Source organism: Diadema antillarum, unplaced genomic scaffold (assembly GCF_040938485.1).
Source record: "Diadema antillarum isolate AM-2024a unplaced genomic scaffold, OU_Dant_1.0 seq00001413_RagTag, whole genome shotgun sequence".
Lineage (NCBI taxonomy): Eukaryota > Metazoa > Echinodermata > Echinoidea > Diadematoida > Diadematidae > Diadema > Diadema antillarum.
Window position 1 is genome coordinate 305,492 of NW_027272167.1, and position 17,034 is coordinate 322,525.

General features: G+C 36.4%; 1 protein-coding gene across 1 annotated transcript in view; it reads right to left on the reverse strand.

Annotated features, from left to right (window-relative positions):
- LOC139709211 (uncharacterized) overlaps positions 1-17,034 on the reverse strand; it is an 84,964-nt gene that overhangs the window by 13,847 nt on the left and 54,083 nt on the right. Inside the window, exon 4 of the mRNA XM_071621161.1 lies at positions 4,507-4,763. Within this exon, the coding sequence (XP_071477262.1) occupies positions 4,507-4,763 (257 nt within the window). The remainder of the gene's footprint in view (positions 1-4,506; positions 4,764-17,034) is intronic.

Here is a 17,034-nt window from a genome sequence, read left to right on the forward strand (position 1 = left end):
CACATTGTTAGTAACATTTTATGAATATAAGTTGTTAACAAGATAGATTTTTCTTCGATGCCTTTACACTATGTACTGTCAGCAAAACGTACCAGCAATAAAACAATGAATAATACAATTATTATTGTTATTCAGCCTTATCTAAATGTAGACAGGGCAGCTATGTCAGTGATCTGAGCACTGTTCGTTCAGCAACAGTGGGTCCTGTTCACACTAGACTAATAGAAAACAACGCATCAGCAAAAATAACAAAAATGAACGTCCAAACTTATCATGACATGAATGCACAATATGATTTCACATGAGATCGACATGCTACCATCTATTCTATCTCAGTAAGAACACGGTCAAGTGTAGACTAAGAATGTATAGGTAACGCAGTGGAACGCGGTATCATCTTAACAGGTGGCTTGTGTGATTAGGAGTCTAGGATCCCTCTTCATTGACATTAATGCACTCCCTTTGGGAGCATTATGTCGAGGGGACTGTACATAATTACGGGAGGGAGGGGAGGGGGGAGGGCGAGGGGTGGGATTGAGGAGGATGCGCACGACTAGCCTTTATGAGTAATATAATCCTTGTAAGTACTTTAGTGTCTGACGACGCTTTTAGGTCGGAAATCGATTTAAGGTAGGATATAAAGTCGTATTGATTTATGAGAGTTTACTCTATAGAACACAATCAAAACCAGGAACCCGTAACTAAACCATCACCTGTATAGTAATCTAGTAATTATATCAATTGATATCCATCTACTAAAACTTTCTCGAGGAAGGAGAAATAGAAGAAAAAAAATGCCTTTTATAATTATCATTAGTTTGCTTCAGCATAATTATGACTGTGTTGATGTTCGTAAGTGTAGTCACCTCTATTAGTCTACTCTGCACACACAACCGAGAAAGTCGAAGATGGCATAAATTATTATAGTTTTTAAAAAAATGTATTGATGGATATTTGAAATTTTGAAAAAAAAAGGAATCTAAACAGTTTAAAGCGTAAAATACTTAATAGATTTCATCTTATAAATCACGTGAAAGTGAATGTTTTAACTGATGGAGGATATATTTTGTTTAATGTCATAATAGCTAATTTCCGCATTTGATCCCTCCACAGATTTATCTATCGTTTTCTTGTCGAAGTGGGGTATACTAAATTATTTCCCACGCGCTTACAGCATATAGAAGTCGAGTTTCCCCAACATTGCATGGGGGAATAGGCCAGTGGCTTGCGATATCGTGCAGTAAACACAGTATACCTGTAACAAATGATGTATTCGTCATGCCATTGTTATTGGTTGAATGTGCAAAGAACAATCGTTTGATGTTGGTATATAGTGCACGGCTGGGTTCTATAATGAAGCATTCTTTTAAAGGGGGTAAATAATACCCTCAGCTTTTCTACACGAAATGATAGACGCTATATCATCATGTTAAACCCTACCCTATAGACCAATTTATGCACTCCGAACTGCCGAACTATAACCCTCATCCAAGTTTGTTCCAACGAGACGTCATACTTCACCAAAGTTTCAGTCTCGGCGAAACTGAAACTCTGATGAATCTATAATTTTATATCTCCCCTCGAAACCGGCGTATAATCTTTAGTGTAATGCATTCGAAACGGTGCATTACTCGATCACACAAAACACCTCCTCGGCAACGAACAAACCTGCACACATAAGATGCGAGACTCACCGTGTATGTAATCCTATAGGGATCCCTTTTCTTCGACAAACTTCTGAAAGCGACTAAACCCTGCTGTCTTTCACAGTCAAACTGAGCGAGTGAATTCAAAGGGCCTGCTGTAGCTGGCAGGGCATGTATGACAAAATCCGTAAAAATGTACCTGTCCATCAAAGAACCTCCATTTGCTGTCCAGGTAAACTCTACATGCGCTGTCTAGCGGAAGATCCGGGCAAGGACTTTTTTTTTTCTTTTCTAGGGGGGACGTGTTACATGATCAACTGTCAGCGAATGGCCAAAACGATGAACTTCAACCCCACTGGGAGAGGCGAAAAAGACGAGATTGAAAGGTAGAGAGGCCCCCAGCGAACAGAAACGGATTCTATGAATATCGCAAGCCACTCCTTACCTGCAGATGGTCAATAATCAATTCTATTTTCATCTTCCGAAGAGCGATTCTAAAGATAGCAACGCGTCCGATCTTGCTATAGTTTCATTCATTACTATTCCAGCCTTGTTTACAAATTTTTTCCTTTCACCGCTCGCTCTAAGCTGGCAATATGTCGAACATTATTGCCAATTATTATGTGAATTTTTACAGGAAAGTCTAGATTATGTTGTCAAATAGAGCACTGATGGCGTCACGAACAGGCAATGGGGCAAAGATGACCATCGAGTCGTTATTTTGCCCGTACTCTATTCTTTTTTATGCTTGATCATTTTATTTAGAAAATAGAAATAGTATGACAAGTTTGTGTTGATTGATACAAGGTAAGTGTGCTAATCAGGAGCTTAGCATGTTCGAGACTTATCTATCGCTTGTCGATGACAGGCGGCTCGTTACAAATATGCGTGGGCGCAAAACGTTCATACATAAACAAGATATTTGTCACGTCTTCCACACTTTCAAACAGTAAACATGACCGAATATTACAGATAGATAAACAAACACATACAAGGAAGCAGACCCCACCATTCTCTATTTTGTTTTTGTTTTTTAGCAAATACGTAAAATTATGAGGGCAGAAAAGCTGAAGAAAACTCGTACCTTTATCTTCACCCTTTTGCTCAATACCTCTTGCTTTCACGTATAATTATGTCATCACTCACAAATCATTATTATGCATTGCGTCTTGTATTCTTTTTGCGTAACAGGGGAATAAAATACACGGGAATTATTATGTCATATTTAAAGTTATCATCATACAGTAATGAGATGGAATAAAGAAATGCATAAAGGAAACTACTATGGTAATGATGAAGAAATAGATGGATATGAGATCTCAGAGAAAAAGAAAGAAACACAAACAAATCAAAACAAATCAAAGCATGGCTGTTCACCTCTGTAAAGTTATAATTCATTATACACTACGAGCCTTCACATATCACTGGCCCGGTGGCCCTCTGGCCGCTAGAAAAAAAAAATGTAAGGTCACTAAAATTTGCGAGTATGTAACTTTATTTGTTTGGTTTTTTTTTTTTTTTGTGCTTTCCTCATCCAGAATAGAAGAGAATAACTCCAGCTCAGTGCTTAAAGGGGATGGCTAGTAACTGATCAGTGGGAATCAGTGGGAATGCTGGGGGATGATTGTTCCAATCCTTGTGGGATTCATTTGAGAGTACATTATATATCTATTGTTGTGTGAAAATGATTTGCTTCAGAATAGTCTCATATTCAAGTAATGTGCAGTTTAATGCCCCGTCACTGTACAGGCATGCTAACCTGGAAACATTAAACTGCACATTACTTGAATATGAGACCACTCTGAAGCAAATAATTTTCACACAACAATAGATAAATAATGTACTCTTAAATGAATCCCACAAGGATTGGAACAATCATCCCCCAGCATTCCCGCTGATTCCCACTGATCAGTTACTGGCCATCCCCTTTAATAAATTTTTGCATGGATTTTACAGCTCGCTGCTGCGATCAGGGTTGCCACATCGCCACTGGCATGTATGGCAAACTCAATCTATTGTACGGCCAAATTCGGCCAAACTATTTTTCTCACGGCCAAATTATTCTATAATACATAAAGATAGAAGTAGGTTATTCCCTAATATGTTAAATATGAGAGTGTGGTGTTAGGGAAAATTATGTGCAGTCCTCAATTTGATACACTGTATCGAATATAAGAGACGTACAGCGCTCTCTGTCACAGTACGTTGTATCGTGAAGCCTGTAATAACTGCCAATTTATCGACAACTATCATACGGTTTTGTTAGATTATATTCTTTTCTAATTTTTCCTTTGTAAGCTCTTGGCTACAGGATTTGACGCACTGTATCATCATAACTGCCAAAGTTTACATAATTATCTGTTCATCGTGTATTTTTGTGTTTTGTTAATGATATTTTTTCGTGTTGTTTTCATTACATTTTATCGTAAAACATGCATACACAGTCTCACATTAAACAAAATTACACATGCTTTTTTTAAGTGCATAAATCACTTTCAATCTCAATTTCAATTCATTTTCGCATTTCTAAATGGGAAAAAAAATTCATGAAATATGAACAAAATGAAATTATAAAATATGTCGTTTTATATCATGCTGGATATCATGCTATGATTTCCATTTTTGATGTACGATAAAGTACTCCTAACATAGAACATGGTGGTCAATATATCATAGTTTAATTAATAAATCTAAATTATTTCAGAAATTAAGTATACATCACATGAAAGGTATATTTGACTTAGACGATCTTCCTCATTTTCGAATATGTTTAAAGTGGAGAGAAAGCGGGGGTTGGGGTAAAACAAGGATTTTTTTTTTTTTTTTTTTTTGGGGGGGGGGGGGGGGTATCACAACTTACCCTAAATGGCTCATCGCAGGAGATCTTGATGGTCGCTTTGACCCAAAAGTTCCCCAGGTTGATGGACCTGCTCCAGACCAGGTCCCGGTTGCAGCCGTAGACGTTGATGGTGCCCTTGAAGTCGCTGGGGACCGGGTCGAACATGTGATAGAAGAACGTCACCTCGGCGTTTCCCGCGGTGAGCTGCAAGGGTGGGGTCATGATGCGAGCCAGTCCCCCCGTGGTGTTGGGAGGCGTGGCCAGCCTCGCGTAGTGTCCTGGATAAGGGGAAGTGAGTTGGAGACAAAATATTGCGTCTCTTTTTATAGACCTTCAGAGTTCTCTTAATCTACATCGATGGCTATCATTGTTCAAAATAACTTTATAGTTTATACGTAAAAAAAAAAATACTGAAAATAATTCAAATACCTTTCCAATATTCGCTCCTCCCCCCCTCCCCCTCTCCACATCATAGACGGGTTTTCTTATAAAAAAAGTGTCTGTGTAGATAAAACTCCAGTTGCTCCTAATTCAAGTACAATGGCATTTATGCATTGGAAGTGCGGCTATCACGTTGTGTTTGTTCTTCTTTATTTAGCCCAATTATTTTGCCTCAACTAACTGATAAGTGGTGTACCTGTTCCTCTGTTGTTATTTGCTAGCTTCTTCGCTTTATTCTAACCGGAATACCTACAGTAGATTATCATAATCGATACTCTATAACTCTAATCCTTAGCATTATTACATAATCACGCTTATGGTGCTTTTTTAATGGTGATTGTGATGATGTTTACTTTTATCAATAGTTTTTTCTCTCCAGATACTAAAACAAAACAAAACAAAAAAGTGACATAAATCACGGCTTAAAATCATTTTTTTAGATACATTTTGGGTGGGGATGATGCATGCGTCAGTCATTAACTACAAGCCGGAGGATCATTATCAAAACATTCAACTAATACATGTTGGTTTTTTTCGTGACTCGATGATATAAACGAATTATTTTCAGAGTGACATTATTTTTTTTTTTTCCAGCGCAACGTACAAACGGTGGAATGTCAGAAATGTTAGTCCGCGTTAATCCAGCCAGGTTTAGAGCGCATGTCTTATAGGGAGCGGGATAAACAGAGGACAAGTTCAGGAAACCGCCCAATAAGTCACGCATCCTCGGAGAGCGGGCTCCGTAGGCGAGTAACAGACTCCATCACTGCAACATGCAGCCTATATTAACTGTGGGCTCGAGTCAATGTCTCTTAAAGCTCCTGTATTGTCATGGTATAACGCCTATATTTCAAGCAAAGCCAAAACTGTTCTATCTGAACGGTTGATCTTTCTAATTCCCACACGTTTAAATATCCTCGGCTAGGCACATTTGAACAAATAACAGAACAGGAAAGATACTATGAGATCGCAGGATAAAATAATACATACACACTCATCCACACCCATACACACACACACACACACACACACACACACACACACACGCATAATACCCTGCATCACAAAACCAACAAAAAGTTGCCAAACACGGATCTTTAGTTAAGGACAGATTGTGGAAGAGCAGACTCTAAGCTTTAAAATGATGAATAACTCAATTGAAATGGACTCTCCTAACCTATCTTAATATTTGAAAGAAAGCACATACTCTGGAAAAGTGTGAACCGAGAAAAGAGGCTCTGAAGTGCTGGGTCTATTCAAGCGCTAAATCTTCACCAAACCGTGCTACCTGTGCGATGAACAGGACAAAAAGAGCCTGGGTGTTAACCACCGGAGCAACAACAATGAAGAGATTATCAGAATAACCTGAAATTAAAGATGTTCTATTAACACATTCTGTCCATGATAATGCCAACTTTCAAAGCAGTAGCCTTATCTCTTAAAAAAGTTACTAGACTTGAAACTGAAGAGTGCACATAAGGGATATCAAAAATGAAAAGGGCCGCTACGACATACCTGATCTCACTACTCTACAAAAAAAAAGAGTAGAAAAACTACTGAAAATGCACTTTTCCATTCATTTTATGATCCCAAACTTAAGAATAATGTAGAAGAAGGGTAACTCTTTCAGAAATATGAAAAACCCAATATTGACTTGGTTGACCCGTTTCACCTTTTTTTTGAGTCCTCACGTAAAATCAAGGGGTGCGGCTTTTTGTTCGTTTTGTGATGCACGGTATAGGCCTATATGATAATATAAAGAGCAATTAAATCAATTTCTCCTTCTCATTGCTGTTTCATGTGTGTAAATGGGAAAATGAAACTACTGACTCTCGCATCAGTTGTTGATATCGAAGCAAATTTTCTCTCAGACTTCATTATTATAGGTTTTCCCGGCCAATTTTGCACTTTTGTCAGTCCAAAATCTTATTGCTGCATTCAATTTAGCAAAAATTAGCGTAGATGACATGTTCAGGTATTTCAATTTTATGATCTCGTCATTCAAATTCAGTTTGGAGCATTCAAATTACCTTTAACCTCATTCTAATTAACACTTTTTCAACTGAAATTCGTAAGACAAGCACCATTTCGTTATTCACTCATTCAATATAGAATGATATAGTCACGTGATCACGTTATATGCTGCGCTCGTTCATTCGAATTCAATTTTTGGAATCCAATTTAACATCTTCTGCAGCCTATTTAGCACACATGTTTAAGCTTTGGTTCTTTCTTTAGTTTCTTTCATCATAGTTTTTTAACCATTATTACATTTCATATCTTCGTATTCATTTTAGAGATTTTGGCAACATTTTTTTTTTTCCAATACGCTTATTGAGTCTACCAGTCCGAAGAATACAGATGTGGATAGTACATCATGTGGCCACAACTTATCTGGCCGATGAGCGCTTTATTCCGGGTGTGTCGGCCAGTTCAAGGAAGTCAAGGTTATGATGCTAAAATGTTACTATAATTCTTTCTCTGTCTTCCTGAGATATACGTCATTATCTAACTTGCGCTGTCATGACTGTAAGAAGATGAAGTTAATCTGTAGTACTGATACATGTAGGTCTATAATGACAATCCGCCATGTATATGACAGAAAGGGGCGTTACCGAACAACAAACTCGAGTTATGTAGGGTCAAAGATAAATTATGATACTTTTACTGCTTAACAGCAGCCTATGTGGATGAAACAGAAACTCACATAGAAATACACTTTAAAATGTTCTCACCTTTTCAAAAAAGAACTAGCATGACGTAAATTTGAATGAAAATGTTTGGAATTTGACTGCCCATTCGCCAAATTGAATGACTCAAAAACCCTGAACGTGGAGAACCGGCCAATTTAAATGCCCTTTTTTTACGAATTCGAAAGCCACGTGTGCAAATTTCATTGATCGAAATGCTAAATTGAACGCACAAGTTGCAATTTTGAAAGACAGACCGTGTGATAACGAGGGCTTTTGCTAAATTGAATGAACTTTTTATCAAATGGACTGACAAAAGTGCGAAATTGGCCGGGAAAACCTATATTTAACAACGTAAATGATACGAGTTTGAAAGAAAGGCGAAGTTTGCAATGCTTGTTTATTAATTTGTTTACTTCCATTTTGATTGGTTCTTAATTCTTTATTTCGGCATTGTTTGTTTTGGGGGTGTATCTGATGTGTCTGTTTCCCGATCGATTCTCAAAAAAAAAAAAAAAAAAAAAAACTAGACTCGGGTTTAAAAGTAATCTACCTTGCCAGAGACTCTAAGGTATAGTGTATCCACTCAGTTTAATCCATGGACGTCTGTTGACGTCAGAGGAGTGTGTGTCACTGACAACATCAAAACTATAAACCAAGCTGGTCGCCGAGTAAGGTGGATATCGTTTTTGTTGTTGTTTTTTTTTTTTGTATGTTGATATTATTATCGTTATTATTACTATTATTATCATTATTGATGTTATTATTATTATTATCATTATTATTATTATTATCATCATCATTTTCATTGTAGTTGTTCTTTCCCCAAGGAACTTCATCTTTATTAAAGGCATAATTTACCATGTGCAGATGAAACAAAAACCAAGCATTAATTAGTGCTTTAAAATAGTTCTAGAATGTGAGTTGGGGATAGAAACAACCACTGTAAAAATCTGAATCGGTAAAATCGATGTTAAGTATTGTTAGATACACAAAATGTGAAAAATAGTTATAATAAAAATGTTTCCAGACTAAACCGTCTACAGTTAAGGTTTATTTAGAAAAATACAGATATCTCCTTATATTCAAGCTTTATCGCGAAAATTGTATGATAGGATGTTCTGTGGTACAACAGATTTTTCTATGTCTACTAAATATCATATCTGGAAAAAAATTTAAATCACTGTTCCCATTGGTCAACAGGACAGGGCTTCAGACCATTATACGGGTGTTATTGAATTCAAAGAAGGGGTGGGTTAATTATCCTAATTGTTGTGATCGTACAGCATTTGCAATGGTCATTCGCTGGACATCAGTGAAACTTACATAGGCTACGCTTTTCTTGATAAGCCACTCATTTTGTTTTGTTTCTTTGTTGTTGTTTTTCATAGACATTACATAAATTCAAACATTTAAATGTTCAAAGTACGTGACAAGACACTCTCCGATATTTTTTTTTTCATAACACTTTAAATGAAATGATTACTGAACGCTTACATATTATCTAATCCTGTAGGAGGTTGATACAAGAAATAGAAGTAAAAAAGAACAAAACAAAGCACAAACGTGTTCCTGTACAAGGCTGTATATTCTCAGGTCCCAACGAACATACTATTGCCATTTTGATCTGACCAGTGCCATGGCATTCAAAGGACACCTGCTCTTTATGTAATTTTGTATTAGGTAATGAGGAATACTGAACATGGAACAAAAAAAAAAAAAATGACGAAGAACAACAACAGAAATGAGACCAGAATAGGTACGTTATAGGAACGAATGGAACAAGCGGAAAAATCAATTAGGACGATTATGCACATATCCTTGAAAGTTGGAAGCAACAAGATAAAAGATAATGTAGGTCACACGATAAGTTCAAACATACACATACTCGTAACAGCAGAGGGAAGAACGTTTTACTTGTTTTAAAACATGTTATTGTGACGTCGTATGAGAAATAGGTTTCCTACTATAATATCACATCTTGACGATAATCATGATTCAACTGCAGTGTTATATTTGAGTTTATCATAAGAGATTGAATGGTGGAGGAAACTAAGCAGTATGAAGTCGGTCGAATAAAAATGAACATAGGAAGAATTTTGCGAAATTGATGAAGCTTAAATAAAGCTTTAAAGCTTAAGTATTAGTGCGTAGTATAATCTTTGTATTCCATGCTGAACCTTGTTTGTTGCTGTTGTTGTTGTTTTTTCGCCCATCATAGACGTTGCAAGGCCTATTATGCATATCTATGATCGTTTTACAAAGCCGTTGTCAGGGTGATGCCGTGGGCGTACCAGGTGGATGACTCAAACAGTCAAAGCTCAGGTGTTGCACCTGTCAAAGGAATTCATGTGTATTTCGGGGCCACCGGGGAGAGAAAACGTCTTAATCTGTAATACTTCCATGTGGTGCGACGCATTCTTGACATTGTGTCATTATATATATATAAACATATGTTGTTATATACATGTAATTTATCTCGGATATTACATGAATCTTTTGCAAATGTTTGAACAATATCATTTCATGACATGTATACTTTGTACTATGTTTTGATTTTTGTTGATTGGAAATTTATACTATGGCTTTTGATTTTCGTTGAATGGAAATAAACTGTGATTGATTGAATTGAATTGAAAATTGAATTGAATTGTGTAACTTGTGTTCTTTAAGTATTTCAGCGCTCGAATTTGGTCACTTGAATTTGCCCCTGTTCGACTCTCTGATTGGTTTCCTTATTTGTTTCTGTTTTTATCGTGAGTATGCAGAGCAACGCTATTTTTTTTTTTGTTAGTATACAAATGATGCACAGGATAGAGTGCGTTTGCCACGAAATAATCATGTGCATCATTTGTTTTATAAAATGGGTCGAAAACTAACAGCATTTTTCACGTACCTCTGTGGGTCAATACCAGTCAGCTACATGTAGCACTCGCTCAAGAGTCAAGATGTCCGAAGATGTTCGTCCCAAACATTTACGCACGTCGCACTCGGAAATTCCGCACATATAAGTACTGTACGTATAGGAGTATACGTACGCCACATCACATATTATGCACAAGAAAGGCCGGCCGGCAGCCCGAACTAGAAGTTGTTTACAGGATTGACAGCGCGTACAGTAGCGCGCGACGCACTTGTAACAACAACTGATGGAGTGCGCACTGCTAGTGTAAACATAATGACGTCAGGCCGTGCATGTTAGTGAGAAATTAATGCACGCACACGGTCATGACTCATTTCAGCGCTTCCAATTGGTTACATTCTTGAACCCATTTTATAATTCAAACTAATGTTATCATGTTAATGTGTTACACAAATGGGGACATTCATAGTCATCATTTTCGTTCTTCTCAACTTGAATATAATGAAACCTGTGCGCGAGAACGCCATTTTCCTTATAGGGTGACGCAGTGTGTTGTCTTTTAAACGACACTGTCCACATTTCGGACGCAAAATCATCGTTACTCGTTGTAAGTCTTGTTCTGTTTTGTTTGATCATGTTGTTTTTTATGTTCATTACATTTCAAACATGATGAATGTCTTCATAAATAGGATAATTAATGTATAATGAAGTACAATGTATAAACGTCTTTAGAGCGTACATATAACCTTGCAAACTATTATACATGTGCAAGCCATGCAAGATGATCAAGCTATGACAAAGATGCGAAACACAGAACATGTATGAAACACGGCAGGCTAAAGGATACGATACGGATAAAGTTAGATGCACTGTAGCATGCCTATCTAATGGTCAGCGGCAAGGAGAGTGAATAACCCAGGACATCGCTCGGAGAGCTTGCCCGGTAATTGGAGCCAGGGATTCCGTCTTCCCTACTTCCTGCTCAATCAGCAGTGATCGACCGAGATAACTTAGCTTCGTGCCAACTTCAAGATTCAAGACATTTTTTAAAGCTAAAAATGAACAATGGATATCATACAATACGATGGTCAAATATCTATTTTCGTCGTTCTCATTAAGTATTTTGCCAAGATTCAGTGGTCGCATAAGCACAGGCTGCCAGGAAAATACAAACTAGTTTATCCTATGCTGTTACCCGTTATATCAATACAAAGAACATAAAGATCGAAATATTTTGCAACCTTATGTACCACGATAATGTGATCGAAAATGGTGACAATTTGTTTTTTTTTTCTTTTCTCTTATTACCTTTGTTTCAATATCTTTTCCTTCTCCAATCTCTCTTCCTCCCTCCCTCTCCCTCCTCCTCCCCTCCTCTCTCTCTCTCTCTCTCTCTCTCTCTCTCTCTCTCTTCCTGAGGGCTTTGTGAGGATGCCCGGCGGATTATATCGTTCCTTAAAGATTCATGTTTAAAAAAAGCAAACACAAAAAAATCAAGCAGAAAAAAAAACAATACAAAACGAAACAAAGTCATTACATTATTACTTGTTTATGAAAAAATGTTTGTTTTCAGCTGCTCTTGATAAGAGCGGCGCATACTTTGTTAAAAGTTTTTTCTTATCACTCGGCATGTTTAAGGGAGCTCTACTTCAAGTTTACAATAAGGTTGTGGTCAATCAATCTCGTTGTATTTATATGCACACCATATACTTATACAATGTATTAGGAGAAACTCCAGGGGGCCGTTGCATAAAAGTTACCATTGTGGTAACTTTGCCATCTAATGGTAACTTCCATGGCATTCTTGATTTTGATTGGCTGTTGAGTATTGTTGCCATGGTAGTTACCATTGAATGGCAAAGTTAAAAGTTACCATAATGGTAACTTTTATGCAACGGGCCCCAGTTGTATGTTTTAGACCTTTGGACAATTTGTTTTTTTTTTTTCATTTATCTATCTATTCAGTTTCATCTCAACAGGGATGAGTAGACAGGTGCTGTTCTTCATGAGGACCTGAATACATACAATCACACAATACACAATATACAATCAATGACATTTACAAACATACTAGTCACACAAAAAAAGATAATACACTGCAAAAAGTCCGGTGTTAAATAGTGAACATCAAGCTGGTGTTAAATTTTCGGTGCTCATTTATGGTGTTAAATTAGCACCTCCGGGTGTCATTTCCAAATTTTAAACTGTTTTTTGAAGAGTTTCTTAGTAACTGCACTTCTTGTTGATTTTTAATTTAAACAAGACGATCAAGAATTTTACATTAAAATACTAGATTTTTGAAAAAAATGTGAAAATAAATTTACACCAAAGTCACATCAGCTGGTGTGGTCTCTTATTGAAGCTGGACGAGTGTTAAACCATTGAATTAACACCAGTACAGTGTCAGAATAACACCAGGTACAGTGTCAAATTAACACCACGAAGTGTCAGGTGAACACTTTTCAACACCATCACAGTGCATTTTTAACACCTGTGGGTGTTGTCCTTTATTGAAGTTTGATCGGTGTTAGATTTAACACCCGTGGTGTTAAATCTAACACCGATGTTTTTACAGTGTACCATGGTGGCTAGGCCCACATATCTGGCCAAAAACATTGAACAAATTATTTTAAAAATGGTGTCTTAAATATGTCTTAAAACTGCGGGAGCAAGTTCAATCCACATTATTGCCTTGTTTCCCACTAAAAAACAAAACAAAACAAATGCCGCCACCATGGCAACGCATTACTCAATATTGATCAAAAATGTGTCCTGCTCATTTAAAAGATATGTCAACCACATGTTGTGCAAAGCCTGAAATCAAATGCTCAAAAACTGAGTGAGTGTACTGTGAGCTAAATGCACTGGTAATTTGCATGATTGTCATTAAAAAAAAAAAAAAAAAACACTCAGCAAAGAAAGAAAGTAAACGCTTTTTCAAGTTTAGATTTCTCATAGAATATTTGGCTGAAAGCTAATGTATTATATACCATATTGGAGGTAATTTGATTGGCTATCAACCTGGTAGGTCAACAAAAAGGGAAACTTAACGCATGAGTGAACACCATTGTTTTTTTTTTCTATTCCAGGGCACAAAAGTAAAAATAGCAAAACTGAACAAGTGTCATTCATGCGTTTGTACTCTTCCATAGAACTATAAGAACAAACATCAAATTTCACACAAAAAGAAACATGAATTAAGTTGCAAAAACAAACCTTTGATCTCTATGATATCTTTAAAGCCTAAAAGACCAATGAAGGCTGAAAATAATGGAAGAAAATAAAGCATCTTATGTGAAATCTAAATTCAAATGAAATGAGAGGAGAAGTAATAATTAACAAAAATTGTGCAAATTTGAGCTTTTTTTTTTCAAATGTGGAGTTGTAATTAATGTTTGGTTTTTGAAATTGTCACATGGAGTTTAAGTCACTAGTTATAAAAAGATAAATAAAGAAATCCTGCTCATTTAACCATCTTTTTTGTTATTCCCTATGTCATTTGAAGTTTGACTTTACAGAAAAATCTTATTTTTCCCCTCTAGTTTCCCACTTTGTTTTTCTCAGAGGTAATAAAGACATAAAAAGAACAAAAACTTATTCTTCCTTTCTCATTCATGTCTCTCATTGTGTAAAACTGGTCTTTTGTTGTCAATTTTTGCAATTTTTAATTTTGTGCCTTGGAGGACAAAAACGAATGTGCTCACTCATGCGTAAAGTTTTCCTTTTTTAATTAACCTATGAGCTTAATAGCCAATTAAATTACATTTAATAAGGTATATAATACATTGATTTTCAAAGAAATCTTCTATGAGAAATACGACCTCAAAAAAGTGTTTACTTTCTTTTTTGCTGAGTGTAAAAAACAAACAGACAAGCAAGCAAGCAAGTGTAAAAAAACAACTAAACAGACAAGTAAGCTAAGTACATTCTTGAAACAGCTGTCAAACATCTCAACAACAAAAACAAAAACAACAAAGGAAGAAAGAGTAATCTGTCTACAAGTTCATTTGACCCCTCTAATAAAGTTCTGGATATCTGTGTTGCATCAGACACCTAATTCCCTGAAGGGTGTAGGGTGGAGCGTTCTTATACTTTCTTTTTGACCCCTAAAGCCACCATCCCTTCCTGTATAGACGAGCCTTGTTTAACCTATGGCGAGTTGACTTTGCATCGAGGTGAGATAATTATAAACTGCGTCTTCCATTATACAGCAACAGTCATATAGGAGGTAAAGCGGTTGACCTTAAAACACCGTAAAGATAGATGGATTCTAGGACGAGGGGTTGTGGTGAAGCTTTCAACGATTAAATACATTGTTATGAATACAGCTATTGAATTTCAGTTTTTATATCACGGGTACTGTGTATAAGAATGTAACATCTACATGTATGTTGATGTTCTCAGTGAAATTTCTGTCACAAATGTTATGACCATTAATTACCGCATCCGTTTTTGCATGATTCTACTTAAACAGATCCATGCGAAAACGAAATACTGCTGCATATGTGGTTGCATTGAAAAAAAAAATCATTGTCAGTGCAAATATTGAATGTAATTGGATTTATTTCCACATCATGGGGTAGAACACCCAAAATCAGAAAAACTACTTTCCCATAGGGGTTCATACTCTCTAAAAAAAAGATCGAGTGAAAATATTCACTCTTGAAGGAGTGAATACAAAAAAGCAAAGTGAATATAGAGTGAAATTGGAGTGACTTTCGAGTGAAGATGTTAATTTTAACTCATTTTGGAGTGACCTCAGGGATCACTCGAAGATTTTGGAGTGATCCCTGACGTCACTTTAAACATTTTCACACATTTTCACTCACTTTCACACATTTTCACTCATTTTCACACATTTTCACTCAAAATTCACTCCAATTTCACTCTAAATTCACTCTTTTTTGTATTCAATCCTTCAAGAGTGAAAATTTTCACTCGATTTTTTTTTAGAGAGTAATACAGTGAATGCTAGTACTGTGCTACCGAGTAACTTCTAACCTTAATGACAAATAACCATGTCGACCGCATCTTCAAAACGGACGTAAGGGGCGTAGTTGGCCGCTTGCCATCGTTCCCGATTGACTGCCTGTAACTTGCTCCCTTATGATTGTACATCATTCACGTGTGACAACGCAAATAAATAGGGAAAATGCGTTAAACACAGGCGGGGCAATGAAGAATTATAACTCGCATCCATAGACTTATAGAAAGATCAGAAACAACAAACAAACTGCAATGAGTGATATTAATATGATATTCATTTCATAGAGAAAATAACAACTGTACTCTAACATCATACATAATTATGACAGTCAGAAACACATTCCGATCACTTGCCATATTATTATGACATGTATTCATTGCTCAGTTGTTATTTAGCTAATAAATGGCCGACAACCTTCATTCATATTTCTCTTTCCTTCAAATATGCATCCCTATTTGCGAGGATATGGGTAGATATGGAATACCATGGCTGGATAATATCAAAAAGTTTGTTATGGAGATCACGTTGAATATGATAACATCGACATTCTATATTAATGTTTGTTTACTTGGAGACGTGAGATATGATCAACTGCAAAGTTCAATGTTAACTCTGAATGGAGAATTCGTCTCCTATTATATTAGTTCACGTTTACGCACAGACATAAACAGAACCCATTCATTTGCATTCGCATATCCTTATAGCAGTATCAATATTCATGTGAAATAGTATTCAGAAATACTTTCAATAGACTAATTAAATATAGGTGTTTTCAAATTCGGCCATAAATTTGTTTGTTGATTTGTCTTGCTTTCACTGATTCTCCAAATTTGTTTTCTCATTAGTTTTTCCTAAAGTATCCATGAACGGGCCAAGCAAGAAAAGGGCCAAGCAAGAAAAGATATTAAGTATGCCAAAGACAAGCTTGTAGAGTTGCCAGTTGTTGTTGTTTGGAGTTTTATCTCATTCTCTTTACGCGCTGGGTGTTGTATTGATTTTCTTTATGAGTATAATTGCGGGTGATTCATTTCATTTGAATTAACCCCTCGCTAATTTCACCTGTTCCTTGGGATATTTCGGCATCTGGCACGTCTACGAGCTCTGGCGGGACCCATAGAGCTGGATTCGGAGCTAATCTCATAATGGAATGATTCCATGGAAACTCCTCCAGTAAGAATTAGTCAGAATCTTACTCTAGACTGGAAAAATCTCGACAAGAGCTTCTCGGGATTAGAAATAGGCAATTAAGGATTAACCGAAGTACTCGGAGAATTGGAGAGTTGAGTTATCTTATCTCAAAAACTGATGCTTCATCATGCATTAGTTTACTCTGCTTAATTGTCTTGGGATTATGGCGTTATCTGTATCGTCGGTGCAGGAATGAGTACTAAAGAACTGCACACGCCTTTATGGATAGAGATTTTTTTTTATTTCAGTGAGATAATAGTTGTAACATTTCAAAGTTGAATTTAAAGTCCCCGCAGTGCAGTGCTGGAAGATTGTATTGAAACTGAGGATTTAAGGAAAGCATGTTTTGTGTTTTGAATTTCTTTCCTGATTTGCTCTGT